The 15,633-nt window shown below is 43.2% G+C and overlaps 1 protein-coding gene and 1 long non-coding RNA gene across 5 annotated transcripts in view; one reads left to right on the forward strand and one right to left on the reverse strand.

The window, feature by feature from the left end:
* The first annotated feature begins 2,250 nt into the window (after nucleotides 1-2,250).
* The window catches only part of kat6a (K(lysine) acetyltransferase 6A), a 37,301-nt gene continuing 23,918 nt past the window's right edge, over nucleotides 2,251-15,633 (forward strand). Inside the window, exons 1-2 of one of the 4 annotated variants that reach the window (XM_047380796.1) lie at nucleotides 2,251-2,820; nucleotides 4,565-6,010. In XM_047380796.1, coding sequence (XP_047236752.1) covers nucleotides 5,312-6,010 — 699 coding nt within the window. In that variant the 5' untranslated portion in view covers nucleotides 2,251-2,820; nucleotides 4,565-5,311. The remainder of the gene's footprint in view (nucleotides 2,821-4,564; nucleotides 6,011-15,633) is intronic. The other 3 variants (XM_047380794.1, XM_047380795.1, XM_047380798.1) reach the window with 3 other exon arrangements.
* Nucleotides 12,486-14,818, reverse strand: LOC124877529. Its single transcript, XR_007040551.1, has 3 exons — nucleotides 14,198-14,818; nucleotides 12,733-12,895; nucleotides 12,486-12,632 (listed from the first exon to the last, which is right to left on the reverse strand). It is a non-coding gene; the product is annotated as an uncharacterized LOC124877529 (long non-coding RNA).

Below are 15,633 nucleotides of genomic sequence, written 5' to 3' on the forward strand. Positions count from 1 at the left end.
ATCAGACCAAGGACACTGAGATCTGTTGGAGTGTAGGGAGCGCTCTCTAAAACCTTTTTTGAGTCTGGGGTGGCATCAGCCATTTCCTCTGGTGTTTTCTGTTGAAGCAGCAGCTTATCAAAGGAAATGGTTAGATAACCTCATCAGGAAGGCTAGTTCTGTCTTTGGATGCCCCCTGGACACAGTGCAGGTGGTGAGCGATGGAAGGACTCTAGAAAAATAACATCAGTGTTGGACAATGTCTCCCAACCCATGCACAAAGCTGCTGCAGAACGGGAGAGTTGCTGCAGTGAAAGACTGCTGGACTCTAGGTGCACAAAGGAGCATTATCACCGATCCTTCCTCTCAACAGCTGTTAGACTTAATAACCATCACTGCTCCAGACAAACCCAATAATTGTTTACATCCCTGCTGTTATTTGCAGTTTTTTCCTTTTTCTTTTGTTGTAAATAGTGTGTTGTGGTTTTCCCATGCACAATTACAAAGGTGCTTTTTCTAAAATTTTACCCTACTTTTATTTATCTTAGTATGCCATTTTTAATAACTGTACAGTATTTATTTTTCTTATTTTGTAAATGTTTTTCCTTCACTGTACAGTTTACTCTGACTTTTAGATCTTTAGAGGTTTTTTTTTTACATTTGTTAGTACCTGCATGCTTCCATTTGCCTTTTATGTGGCTGCTGAATTTCCTCACTGCGGGACAAAGATGTTTCTTTTAGTCAGTATCGGCGAGTAATAGTGCTGCCCTACTACACACTGCTGGTCAGCTGGCTGAAAGAATGATGCAATATTTTTCCCATGCTTATAAGAAAGACAAATTCAGCTATTTAGAAAGATGTCTTCTTTACTTTAAGATTACTGTAAAAGTAATGCATTTTCTGTTTAAAAATAGCATTAGGTTTGTATCGTAATTGTCATTTTAACTTTAATGTCAAATATATTGAAACTGTGGTATTTTTACTCAGTTATGGCATCATGAGAATCTTACATTGCCTTAATTAAAAGTGAGAAACTCCAGTGAGCACTGACTAAATTTCAGATTCAGAAGAGAGCTCTTCTGAAGATTAGGTAAGTCACTACGATCCTATCACTCATAAAGTGACACACCTGTACACTCCACCACCCGCGAATGCCCATTCCTGCTCATCATGTGTCTGTTGTGGTGTGATGGTGAACACAGCCTCTGCTGTGGATCATGATACACAGCATTATTTATTCATGGCCAGCAAAGATAGTTGTGGTGCGAGCTTCTCCTGAGTATTGTCCATCTGTTTGCTCGCCTACTGTACACTAAATGTAATGTGAGTCCTCAGGAGGTGTACTAATAGCTGCTCAACTGTTAAAGCTTCACACTATTTATCTCTGTAATAACAGTGTCGTTAATTATAATTAGTGTCCTGTCGTTGGGATGTGATTTATCCGTCCCTGAAGAAGAGGGGGGATAAACAGAGAGGACAAGTGTGACCTTACCCGTTTTTATTTGATCACCGGCTGTGCTCACATCGTTTCACCCTCTCACAAGACACTTCTAACATGGGAAAACATCAAATCTAATTGCTCCCTGTAAGGCACCAGAATCCTTCTCTGAGGACTGCTGTACACATCATTTTACACAAAGCCTAAGATAATTTAATTTCCATTGAGGGAGCTTTTGTCTTGACACCGTAACATAAATTGAAAATAGCTGCCAAATTCCTGCCACTGTATCAGGATAAGTATTAATGTGTAGCAGGAAAATACCTGGTAGTGTTTTTTTTTAACAAATAAGTAGAAGGATGTTAAGTTTTACAAAACTAGCCACAGTGAATTAATCACGTCAGAGATAATACATTTATTACCTATTAATAGAAATATATCCACCGTTGACTTTGCTTTAAATCTAAGCAACACATGATTTATAGTAGCCATAATTTGTGCACAGAGCCGGCCCAGACTATGAGCAAACTTTGCAATTGCTTAGTGCCCACTGCTGGCCTGGAGGACCCAACGGAGTTTGAATTCACACAGGCCAGGTTGACAAATGCATCACTTGAGGAAAGCACAGATTCAAATGCGATGAGCTCATTATCATCCCTTTACATTATACTGCTTCCATCTGCCACCAGACACTGTAATTGATGCTGCACTGACAGCTTTAAAAACTCTCATTTTTCCATTCATAAATGATTTTGAAATAGTCTCTTAAAATTAAATAGTTGAATAATAACTTTTTTTTCCCTTTTGTTGGATTAGCAATGCATCAACAAACAACTCTGCACTGGCAGATAAATAACATCATGTTTACTGGAACACATACCTGCACACCGCAACATCTGATCAGCCCAGTTAATAAAAAACATTCACGGGTTCTACAATACACTGCAGTGAGGAAGTGTGTCTCACTTTGATCTTTAAATACCCTCTAACATTAACTTTTATGAGAAAGGCAGACGCTCCCTTGAATCCCTGCTGCATGAACACCTAGCATCTCTTTTTATTTTTTTCATTCTTCCTCCAACACCACCACCATCTGTCCCTTTCTTCCATTTCATGTGCTCAAGCGTTATCCACACCCCTCTCATAGCAACAGCACGTCGCCCCCGCGCCTTGCAGTGGATTTTTCTTCCTCTGGATCTGCGCCTCTCACCATGCAGACGGTCCCTCGGCCCTGCCTGACTACTCAGTGTTCCCCCCTCCCCCAACAGCCGTGCTCCTATTTCACTCAAAGATGGCGTCGGCTCTAAAGCCCCTGGTCCTCTGGCTGCATTTTTAGCCTTGTTGTTGTCTTCGTTCCGCACGGTTCTGGCACCTTCTTTGCAGCGGCTCGACACGAAATTCCGGTGAGTAGCAGCGGAAGTCGGATGGGGTTGGAGAAGATTTTTTTTTTTTTTTTACCTGGGTGAGCTTTACTCGAGCTTCCCTCGGAAACCAGAACCGGACCAGCTTTGGCTTTCAGGGGAACCGCGAGAGGTAGCGGGAAAGAGGGGTACGGAGGGATGGTGCTCGTGGAGGGGGGCTAAGAGAGGAGGGGAAAGCAAAGGCCTAGCCGCTCCGATGTGGCGGCCTTGGCTCTCTACTTCACCGCAGGCTTGAAGCGACACAAGAGGGCGGTTGGTGAAGGGAGGAAGTCAGCTAGGTGGGGATCGCTTTGCATGGACGGTGTGTTAACGGGCAGAGTCTAGGCGCCTGTGCTGGTTGCAGGGAACAAGGCCGCGTAGCATAATGCTGCAGAGTCCGCCGCTCAGATACCTTCAGTGTTGCACTTGCCCGCTAGCCGAGATGGCCGTATGCAAGTTGCATTGTGCCTCTTATATTAAGGCCGCAATCTCACGTTAGTAATATTACGTTCAGCAAAGGAATATTCGTCTCATTTGTGTTGCTGGAGATGGCGACCAAAGAGGGAATGTTATGATTTTTGTGCTGGAGTGTTAGCTGTCCTCTTGTTACATGCTGTTTACGTCTGGGGTTAGTGTGTTACGTTAGTAACAGTGGGGTAACGTTAGCTCGCTGGCTACAGCGTTAGCTTCCCAAACACAAGCAGTTAGCGGGAACTCTTGTTTGTAAATACGTGGTAGGCTGGTAGTATGTAATAAACAGGGAACAACACAGCTTAATAATAACAGTTTAAAAGGGCAACACACGAGTCGGCTTTTTAGCTAGCATCTAAGCTAGTGTTTGCTAGCTGTGTGTGCTTTAGACTACATGGTGTTTACATTTAGCAACCCAGCTGACCAGTTTGCTGGACCTGGTTATCCAGTTTTCAGGATCGTGTCGTTGTTTTGTCTCTGAGATGCATATATGTGTGCAATACCTTTAGTATGTCCCGAGTCGCATTTCGACTGGATTACAGAGCTAGTGTTGTCAAGTAATGACGGAGTTTTATTGTAATTCGCAGGTTTACAGGTATCTGTAAATACCTGTTAACCTGCCAGTTCTGCTTGCAGCTTTGAATTAAATTCAAATGTAAAAATACTCGACCATTGTTTGTGTGAAAAGAACAGCATGGCTTTGTTTACAGTGATCAGTCATAACATCGCGACCACTCACTCATAGATCACGTGCTTTCCAGCATAGCAGCCGTTAATGGCTGGGATATATTATGCAACAAGTCAACATTTTATCCTCGACGTTGATGTCTTAGAACCAGGAACCCTGATAAAACAGGAGTTTGAGTAAGTTTGGCCAGACTGTGATGGATAGATCATTGGGTCAGAACATCTTAAAGCTGCAGCTTTTGTTGGGTGTTCCTGGTGTGCAGTGGATTGCACAAAGGCTTGCCAGTGTGGTCCGATCCATCAGACGAGTTACTGTCGCTCAGACTGCCGAAGAACTTTATGCTGTTTCTAATAGAAGGTGTCGGAACACTTATGGCTAGCAGGGGGCTGCAGACTACTCAGGGTATCCACGCCGATTGGTGTATGTCTGATTGATGGTACTTTCTGGCGAATCATTGTAATTTTAAAAGTTACACCTTCTTTATGTCACATGTTATGTCACCTTAACTTTAGTTAATGGTATCTGCAGGATTCTGACATGTTTTACCAGTTTGAATGTTTGCCATCTGTTTTATCAATGTTTTTACAGATTTCATCAGCTGCTGAGGCACAGTGGGAATGAAGGTGATCAAACTTGATCTCTCCCTGTGGTGTGTTTTCTCTTCCACTCCAGAGATGAGAATCCCACATCACTGAAAGAAGAAGACAGTGGAAAGAGCAAGTGGAGACAAGAAAACGTGGATTTGGAGATCTGTTTTCTTGACCCTTTACATTGTAACACTAATTTAATGTTCTGGAGACCTTGATCACATCTTGTCACTTTACACTAAGAACTGTTTACTTCACCACTGGCAGAAAACTGACTGCACATGATTTTTGAAATTTTTTTAACACTTTATAGGACAGAAAACTCTGTTTCTGTGAAAGGCACTCCTACCCATCTATCTCCTATCTATCTACCCGGTTGTGTCTCGTGCACTGTGGGAGTTTAACTTGTTAAAAGAGCTGCTGCTTCTTCCACTTCCCCCTGCTTCCTGCCAGGGACATTTACCTGGCTAGGAGTGGGTGGTAGGTGGGCCAAATTTTACCAGATAGTGGGTTGGCTCGGGTAGATTGTGCTATGATTAACTGCTCTTTTCCGTGTTGCTCATACTCAGCTTCTGAGGGACTCTCTGTGCGGCCCCAAGACAAGGGATAGTAAGCTGGTTGAGGACAAAGAGGAGGAGGCGGCGCTACGGCGCAGGCCGGGTGTTTACTTGGCGGACGGTTATAATTTCTTTGTTTGTGGTACTTGCAGTGAGGCCCTTGGGTCACTGCATCTGCCCAGACTGCAGCTATGGTGAAGCTGGCAAACCCAGTTTACACCCAATGGATCCTAGAGGCCATCAAGAAAGTCAAGAAGCAGAAGCAGCGACCATCAGAGGAGCGCATTTGCAATGCAGTTTCTATGTCCCATGGTTTGGACCGCAAAACGGTTCTGGAGCAGTTGGAGCTCAGTGTCAAGGATGGCACAATCCTTAAGGTCACCAACAAGGGACTTAACTCCTACAAAGACCCAGATAACCCTGGACGTTTGGCTCTGCCAAAGCCAAAAAGTGGCAACAGCAGCAGCACTGGGGGAGGAGGTGCAGCTGCATCAACAGGAGGAAGTGGCAGCACCAGTAACAGCAGCAGCAGTGGTGCATCTCATTCGCATTCTGGGAAGAAACCTGGACTTGATTGGAACAAGCTGATCAAACGGGCATTGGAGGGGCTCCACGAACCCTGTGGTTCCAGCTTAAAGAACATTGAGCGCTTTCTCAAGTGTCAGGCGGATGTGGCAGCCTACCTGTCGAGCAGTGGTTCTTTGGGAGCTGGCCTCTTCCACCAACAGCTGAGGGTAGCTCTGAAGAGAGCCGTGGCTCACGGACGTGTGGCCAAGCAGGGACAAATGTTCCAGCTGGTTAGCCGCGTCAGCTCCCAGGATGACGGGACCGGAACGGTGTCTCTGGAATCGCTGCCGCCTGTGCGATTGCTGGCTCACGAGAAGGATAAGGTAACATCACAGTTTCCATGCACTACAGTTAATCACGTGTCCATACACATCAAGCAAACAACCTGTTTACCCTGAGCTTTGTTTATGTCAGTGCGTTATCTCCAACTGTTCATTATGTCTAACTTTTGCTTTTAGAGGACAACTAAGTGTTGCTAATAACTCCAGCAATGTTTAAGATTAAGCTGGCATTAAAAACAGAAACTGATGTGAAACACTGCTGTCCAACTATTCTGATCCTCGGCTAACCTGATTTAGAACAGAAAGAATGTGAACTTGATCTGTAAAACTGACACTACAGCTGAGATGCTGCTGTTTGTCAAGCTTTTATGCTTTATTTATTTATGTTTTGAAGTTAGTTATGCTCCTACGGGGCTGGCTTCATGGTCGGTGGACTTGTTTTCGCCTGTTAAAGAGGAAGATGAGGTCAGGGTAGAAAGTCACATGGCTCCCAGTCTCCTGCAAGGAGTGCAGACCAGCAGCAGCGCTGCTCCCTGTCAGGAGATGCTAAGAAGAAAGAAAGAAGGCAAACGAGGGGAAAAGGAAGTACCACGGACAAGAGAGAGGGAGAGAGAATAGGAGGTGGTCTGTAGCTGAGCCAGAGGGCGAGGCCTGGATGATGCAAGCTTCTGGCCTCTGGAAGCAGGAAGAGGGAGAGGAAAGTGAGGGAGTCAGAACAAGAGGGGGAGGCAGACATGCAGGCGACAGTGGAGAGAGGGAACACACCCACCTCTGTAACCTGATCAGAGAGAGCAGCCGTCTACTAACCTCCCATATTAAGGTTAAAAGACGTGTCCGTGCAGAGTTTATCCCATATTATTGCGCAGCTCTGATGTCTTAAATCTTCCTGAAAACGAAGAATATAAAAGGCTCCATGACAGGACCTGCTAACCCAGACGTCCTTAAAACTGGAGGCAACTGGGATGCTTCTAAGCAGTATTATGGCTAGCTTCGAGCTTTGTCTAGGTTCTGTAGGGGGCGTGAGCCAACAGGCTCCTGGTGAAGATGCTTATAGCCATATGTGTAAACAGAAAAAGGATTAGCCTAGAGAGCAAGCTGCAAATCACGTAGGGTCTGCCTAACACGGTGACCTGCTTGGCTGCAGATGGTCTGCTTCTTAAGACAAAACAGGAGATCAGCCTTCTTCTCTGACACGGTCTGTTACAGCGGCAACTAAAACCACGTAATTACAGTAAATAACACATTTGTGGAACCTTTTTGTCATGCTGCATTGTAGCTATAAAAAAGATCTTATAAAACCAGTGAATCCACGTGTTTTAGGATATTGCTTTTAGGTGTAAAATTGTGCTGAACGTCAGCAGAAAAAACATTTGATAATTGGCTCAAAAAGCACTAAGTGGTTTTCACAGAACATACACATGTGTATATTTTTCTTATTGGTCATGAAAAACCATCGTAGCAGCCGCACAACAATAAAGCTGGATCAGTGCGACTCGGAAGAATGTGAACCAGTGATTTCTGTAAGAAATCGGTCCCATGTCTTATGATTGTTCTCTTAGAGAAGGAAAGACCAACAAATTCTGGTGATTTCATTGGAACCAACTGGCTGCTCACTATGGAAGGCCTTAGAATATTAGTTACGTGCAAAAATGAAATGATCTATTTCTGTAGTGTCCTTCAGCCTTGAGAGAACATTAAGATTAATATGTTGCTGCATCACTCAGGATGTTGACATTTGTGTCTGGCATTGGCAGAGTCTAACAGCTTTTCTTGTTCCTTCTGCCCTTTTTCCCCCTCCTTTCATGAGCCTGTTGCTGCTCAGTTGTGAATGTTTTGAGCGTTGCTGTCAACCTGCCCTTGGTGTGTGTTAGCCTGTACTGGTGTAAGTGGCATATGTGTCAGAGAGATTAAACTGTGCGCACAAAAGGCAGAGATTGCTGTTGCGTAATCACTCTCCTCTGCTGGTTGGTTTTCTACCGGTGCATCATTGCCTCGCATGATTGCTGGCAGTTATGATTTCCCAAGGAGAGCGGGAGAGAGAGAGTGAGCGTAAAGGCAGGGGGGAGGAAAATCAAAACAAATGGCTGAGCACTAGATTTGACCCCATTTGCAGGGAGATTTGTGTATTCAGTACACTGATGGTTGCATCAGGGCATTCTATTCAAAAGGGATCCCAGACCCTATTTCTGTCTCTCTGTCTCCCACCACTCCCCCTAATATGGTGCCATTGCCAGGTCATGAAGGGGGAGGCAAAAGGGTGAGGGAAGTCAACTAGGGGTCACAGATATATTGGTGGCAAACCTCATTGCCTCCCTGAGCACCCGTTAGTAGTATGGAGCTCCAGCCATTAGGTGGGATGGGCTTAATGTGGAGCTGCTGTTGCTTGTGTCTATGAGGCTTATGTACTTTTGTGTGAGTGTGTGTTTTGTTGTTGTTCATCCAATCAAGTTAGGTAAAGGCGATCTTCCTGCCCGGTGGCTGCCCTCACCCTAACAGCTGGAGCGGGGTGAACCAGAGTCCTCGACGTAGTCAGGCGGTGTCACGATGAGGACGTGTGAAAAACCTGACACGTTGGCCACCCAGAGCTCACTCTTTCTGCTCGTACACAGTGCTGTTATGTTGTGATTTTATTTTTGCTCCAAAATGTCCCACTAACTGCCTCACAACTTGGGATCACTGGTGTAATATTTTCTTTCCTAGTGGCTTCAGTACAGCTGCCTCCATCTTTAATGGTTAACACCACGAGTTATCAGGGCCTGACTGTCTTCACTTGGAGGATGATGAATGCTGAATGCTAATTGTGCATTACATCGTGGATGCAATCTGCTTCAGCACTTTAGAACTGTCTTTCCCATTTTCTGCTGCTGCAGCATCATGTTATGTTGGGTTTTGTTTGCTTGGTAAACACAATAGTAGCTTTCACAGGGTTTGATTGGCCACAGCTATGCTGGGAAATGATTAAGCTAGGTTCCATGAAATCGTTTTCCTTTGGTTTCTTAGTGTTCTCTTCTTAGATTTTAGAATCTTTTGCCAATAGATTATTTATTCACTGTTTCTTTCTTATCAAGCCACTGGTTTTATTTGACAAATATTTAAAATGATTGTTGGAGGCTTGAGGGCCCATCATTTCAGTTGCTTAGATCCTAAATAAGTTGTTGGACAGAGGCGGGTTGACAGAATGTCTCTGTCCGAGAACGTCATGGTCTTTAACGCTGGTCATGATTTATTCTCTCAGTAAAGGTTTCGCCAGACTTCCTTGCAAAAGTATTAGCACCTCTTGCCTTTTTTTCCACATTTTGTCAGCTCATGACCACAGGCTTTAATATATTTAAACTAGATTTAATAGACCACCACAAAGTGGTTAAAAACTGTGAAGTAAAAGGCTGTTAAACACGATCCACCTGTGTGTAACAATATAAATCCAGCTGTTCTGTGATGACCCCGGAGGTCTGTTGAAGAAGACAGATTGGTGAGAGAGTTGTGGAAAATGTATTAGCAGAGTTGGGTTATAAACCAATATTTCAAGCTTTAAATATAGCCCACAGTACTATTCAATAATCATCCAGAATTGCCTGACTGGGACAAGAAGAGCATTAATCCAGGAAGCATCTGATAGACTTATGGTAACTCTGGGGGAGCTACAGCGTTCCAAAACTCAGATTGAAGAATCTGTCAACCACACAGCTATTAGTCAGACACTTTACAAAGCTGACCTTTATGGAGATTAACAAGAAGAAAGCCATGTATGGGACCGAGTAAACATGTATTGGAGGATGCTTTGGTCAGGTGAGAGCAAACTTGAATTTGTTGGCCTATTAAATGCTTTATGTGGAAGAAAACGAAGACCGAATGCCACCCTGAACAAGCCACACATGTTTCTTCATCAGGGACGGGGAAGCTGGTCAGAGATGATGGTAAAATGGAAAATGCTAAAGACAGGGCAATACTGGAGGAACACCCGTCAGAGGCTGCAAGTGTGTTGAGACTGGGGAGGTGGTTCACCTTCCAGCAGGACAATGACACCAAACATACAGCCAGACCTAAACTGGAATGGTTTAGATCAAAACTATGTTTTAGATTGACCTAGTCAAAGTCCAGGCCTAAACCTAGGTGAGAAAGAGTTGACAAAATGCATTTTTCCTTTTTTTTTTTTTTTTTTTTCTCCCCAATTATTCAGTGGTTTCTGTTGGTCTATCACAAAAAAAATCACGATAAAATACACTGTAGCAGGATAACACTTGATTAAAAAAATGACCATAGTTGTGCTTCTCATAACATTGGAACTCCAGGAAATGATGGAGAAGTCTATCCAAACAGCCCTAGACGACGTTTTATCACCCAGAGGGGAGCATTTACCTCGAGCTCACCAGTTGGTGAGTGTGATGTGAAAGGCATCTGGCAGTGTATCTGCACAAGGCCTAGCGTACGGCTAACCTCACCACCCTGCTGGTGGAGCCAATGTGTGGAGCAGCTGTGGCAGTAATGGCTGGAGCCCCGCCAGGCCAGCCTCCCTCCATTTGATGCTGCGATGAAGATTTGTGCTCCCTGGCTAACCTTGAATACATAGTTAATATTTCTATGGAGAGCTGATGGAAGACAGGGGAGCTTGAAGTTTCAAGAAGTTATACAGTGCTTAGAAGTTATTCAGGGCTGGTTGCACTACTGGAATTAGGAATTTTAAATAATTCGTTGACTTTGCTCCAACAATATCTGTGTTTGTAACTGGGACCAGGAGGTTAATACAATGAGATCCTTTGAGGTAGTACGTGTAATATTGTTTAGTCTCGCAGCCTGTAAGGGTGATCAATATGTTTGTGTTGGATGGGTGGGCAGGGGGGCAGCTGAGCTCAAACTTCCATGTAAATCAGATCCTTGACTTAGGAGGAGACAAGGACACAAGCAACACCTTTCCTTCTTTTCTCTCTCATTGCCTTTTATTCTTGCCTTTCTTTCCCCTCATTTTTTCATCCCTCTCTCATTGTTCTGTCCTTCCTGTCCTCTTTTTTTGTCCTCTGTTTTAGTATAAGAGAAGTCAGCATGTAAAGGACATATTGGGACTCAGTTTGGTGTTATCTGTAACTTATTCCCCCCCCCCCAAACTCGCTACAACACCAAAAAGGGCTTTGCGCAGTATAGAAAACATTTATCAACGTAATTCTGTTTCTTGCAAAGTTTCGGATTAATAAGAGCAAAACGGTGAAGAGGAAAGCACTTTCTGACCTCTTTGTAAAGGATCTAAAAATGAACCTCGATACAATTTTAGACTCTTTAACATTAAAAAATCTCAACTCTTTAAACACTGTTAATGCATACAATCTAACTTTGTAACTCGCCCTTCTCTTAGCTTTTTTTGTTTTTCTGTTCTGTTACTCTCTAAGGTCTGTTCATGAAGAAGTGATTTATTTGTGCATGAAATGTTTTGAATGAAGCATGGCACGCATGGTCCGTGACAAGTTACAGAAATTCGGTGGTGCAGGGCCTCGCGCTGGGCCGGGGATTGCATCACGGTTGCCTTGCACACCCTCATGCCCTGCATCAAATATAAAGATAGCTTAGTGGGTACATCTTTATTTTAATGCTTGGTTGAGGCACCATTAGATTTAAGTATAGCATCAAGTCTACTAGTTTCCCACATCTTGTCTTTAAAAAAAGATTGCTCGCTCTACCAGTCAAAAACTCTCCACAAACTGGTCCGATTCTTCAGGTTACCTCACAGATGTTCTGTCAGAGCTCAGCCTGGACCCTGGCTCGGCCATTCAGAAATGTACATTTTCCTTTCATTGTGTCATTCTTTTGCTGATTTGGATGTGCTGAACGTAAGGACAACTAAAATATTTCTTTGCCTTCAGCTTTCTAGCAGTTCTTTTGGCAACGAATTGTACCTTCTGAAAGTGGCCCAAAAGATAGTCTGGTTTCATCGCACCTCAACAAATTCTGCTACTGGGCTCTGGAAGATTTGTCCAGAACTATAGAATATAAACACAAGAGTATTGTTGCATGTAGAACACAAGCAGTACTTGCCAGAAATCTCTGCAGCTCCTCAGGTGTTGGAGCTTCCCTGACTGGAAACATCCAGTTTTTGTAATGTCCCCGTTGTCCCATATTTTCTCTAGTTATTATTGTCTCCTTCACTGTATGGTGGTAAATATCTAATGCTGTGGAATTTATGATTGTTTTGTAACGTTGTCCTGATTGATACCTTTGGATATTAAGCTCATTTGGATCCTTTGTAACTGCTCTGCAAGCTCTGGCTTTGGCTAAGGAATGCAAATGAGTAAACATCCATTAAGTCCTACTGGGAGAGGTGATTTTATTTCAGGTTAATCAGAATTTGTTATATGTATGTAACCAGGATATTGCAGCTTTTTATTTTTTTCCTTTTATTAAATTCTTGTTTTCCAGTTGAATTGTATAGGATCCGTGTCACATTAATGATGAAAACATTTTGAAATAATTCAGCAGCGTTTTATTTTTTGATTAGACTGGGCTGTGCTCACTTAACATTTATGTCTGGGTGTGTGTTTATAAAGACAGCAGCTACCTGCCGGACAGGTTTGAATGCAGTTAAGGCGATGTTTCGGAGAACTCCCTCTCAGTGCAGCCAGTTGCTAATCGCCACTACGAGGTGTGACTCTAAGAATTTGGTTGCTTTAACTCCTTCCATCTGCAAAAAAAAAAAAAACAGAATTAAAAAGTATCTCCTGTCAAAATACCCACCTGCTAGCTTAAAGATCCTACACAGACACACACACACACACACTCACCTTCAGCGAAATGTCGACCATGACACTGAAATCAAACAGTCACTGTGAGAAATTTCTGGAGTGCCGTTGTGGTGTAACAGTGGTCTTGGCAACCAGGGTAGAAAAAGGCTGAAGCGAGGAGGAACAGCTCTCAGTAGGAATGTGTTCTGCAGTTCCTGTATCCCTGTCACAGGAGGAAGATTAGCTTTTCATTTTTTAGTATCTGCTGGGGATTAATTTACAGTGGCAGCCTGTAACCGTAGCCGCGTTGTAGCTGTGTGCGTGAAAGGTGAAGCTCGCAGGCTTCCAGCACACGTTTGCTTGAGTGCTCACAGTTGACCCCCGCCCAGCAGTGTGGGGGTTAAGCGTCAGGAATGATTGAGGTGTTGGTCATATACAGACAGCTGCTGCTGCAGTTTTTCTCTGTTTTGACTTTCCATCTCTTTCCCTTTTTGCCCTATAGATTATTTATGTCCTGCTGTCTTTTTTTTTTCCTGCTCCTCTTGTCCTCTTTCTTGTTTTCTTTCTTTCTTTCTTGTTTTCTTTCTTTCTTTCTTGCCTTGCTTTCTTTCTTGCCTTGCTTTCTTGCCTTTCTTTCTTTCTTGCCTTGCTTTCTTTCTTTCTTGCCTTGCTTTCTTGCCTTTCTTTCTTTCTTGCCTTGCTTTCTTTCTTTCTTGCCTTGCTTTCTTGCCTTTCTTTCTTTCTTGCCTTGCTTTCTTGCCTTTCTTTCTTTCTTGCCTTGCTTTCTTGCCTTTCTTTCTTTCTTTCTTGCCTTTCTTTCTTTCTTTCTTGCCTTGCTTTCTTTCTTTCTTGCCTTTCTTTCTTTCTTTCTTTCTTGCCTTGCTTTCTTTCTTTCTTGCCTTGCTTTCTTGCCTTTCTTTCTTTCTTGCCTTGCTTTCTTGCCTTTCTTTCTTTCTTGCCTTGCTTTCTTGCCTTTCTTTCTTTCTTTCTTGCCTTTCTTTCTTTCTTTCTTGCCTTGCTTTCTTTCTTTCTTGCCTTTCTTTCTTTCTTGCCTTGCTTTCTTTCTTTCTTGCCTTTCTTTCTTTCTTTCTTTCTTGCCTTGCTTTCTTTCTTTCTTGCCTTTCTTTCTTTCTTTCTTTCTTGCCTTGCTTTCTTTCTTTCTTGCCTTTCTTTCTTTCTTTCTTTCTTGCCTTGCTTTCTTTCTTTCTTGCCTTTCTTTCTTTCTTTCTTTCTTGCCTTGCTTTCTTTCTTTCTTGCCTTTCTTTCTTTCTTTCTTTCTTGCCTTTCTTTCTTTCTTTCTTTCTTGCCTTTCTTTCTTTGCAGATTCGGTCGCTTTGTATTGCTCCACAGCTGTGTTCTGTTGAGCTCATTGTTCTTTTCAGAATGTGTTCAGATCATATGGGGAGTTTTTCAGTCTGATTGGACCCCTGTGCAGGATCATAGTTTAATATTCTCCATTATTGGGGGAGAAAAAAAATCTAAAAGCTTGTTTACCTCTCACTGTTAAGCCCCTGCATGTCCCTACCTATCTTCCTCTTCCTCCTCCACAGCCCTCCGTTGATTGTCCCCTGGCTCCTTTCTCTGGTCCTCAGGTGCTGTGCTGCATTAGGTGTAGCAGGAGGGGGGTGTTGGAAGCAGCCTGAGTCAGAAGGAAACGGACCTAATAAATCAAGTTCTTGTCCCTGTCTCTTTCCACCCAAAACAACAGGCCAACCTGGTTCTCTGCTGCTGCACTGTTTGGCCAAAGACTCTGTTGTTAATCCATTTGTTGTTGTTTTTTACAGAAACTATGCCTTGCATGCAACTATATCTCTCTTCCTGGAGACAAACAAAATCCTAACAATTTCAAGAATTGATAATACAGTATGGCTGAACGATATGCGATCTGCAGTAATATTGGTGACTGTTGTGATGACTATAGGTCCTGCAATAAATAAGTAAACAATGCTAATGTTCTGCTTCATAGCAAACATAGACCCTAGGTAAGGAGTAGTCTATTTCTAACTGACCTGACCATCTTACCACCCCTGTGTCTTCTACTACGTGTTTATGCAGAATTGTACAGCTAGTCTCACCTAATACATTACAGTACATGGTACTTAATTGGTGCACGCTTATGACGGTCCATGCAAGTTCTTAGCAATGGGAATATTGTATGCAGTGATATTGCAATATGATAGGTGCAGTCGGGGCACCCCTAGTATTTTATTTGACTGAGGTAATGGGAAGATGGATGGAGCCTGTTGGAGCTAAAAGACTTGAGACTGGGTAAGAGTTTCATCTTCAGCACGACAGTGACCCTAAACATCCAGAGAGCATTACAGTGGAATCATTTAGATCTAAGCATATTCTGTGTGTAAGAATGGCCCAGTCAAAGTTCAGATCTAAATCCACCTGAGAATCTGGGGAAAGACTAAAACTGCTGTTCTCAGATGGTGTCCGTCCACGCTGACTCAACTTGAGATGTTTGGCAAGAAGAAGCAGCATTCTCAGTGTTTATATGTATAAATCTGGTAGAGGCATACCTGCACCTGCAAATGCAGCAAAAGGGGATTGTACAAAGTATTCACTGTGGGGGACTAAAGGCAAATGGAAGCTACGCTGTTCAGATTTGATCTAAATCATGGCGGAAACCATTTCCCTTCCACTTCACAATTTAGCAATACTGTGTTTTTGCTCCAACACATAAAATGCATTAAAGGTTGTTCTTTCAACGTGACAAATCGTGACGACATCCATGTGAATAATGTTTTTAGTTTTTTATCACAACTCCAGCTACCTTCTAGAATGTGGTGATACTTTTCCAGACCAGCATGTTACACTGAAGCATTGTCACAGTGTTGCTGCCTGGTAGAGAAGCCTTGGGATTGATCGACCGCAGGCTGGCTGCTTAACAAACCTATGATGACAAGTACTTGTGTACTGATTTTCAAATTAACTTTCTCTGTATGTAAATCCAGC

This window comes from Girardinichthys multiradiatus, chromosome 12 (genome assembly GCF_021462225.1).
Source record: "Girardinichthys multiradiatus isolate DD_20200921_A chromosome 12, DD_fGirMul_XY1, whole genome shotgun sequence".
Lineage (NCBI taxonomy): Eukaryota > Metazoa > Chordata > Actinopteri > Cyprinodontiformes > Goodeidae > Girardinichthys > Girardinichthys multiradiatus.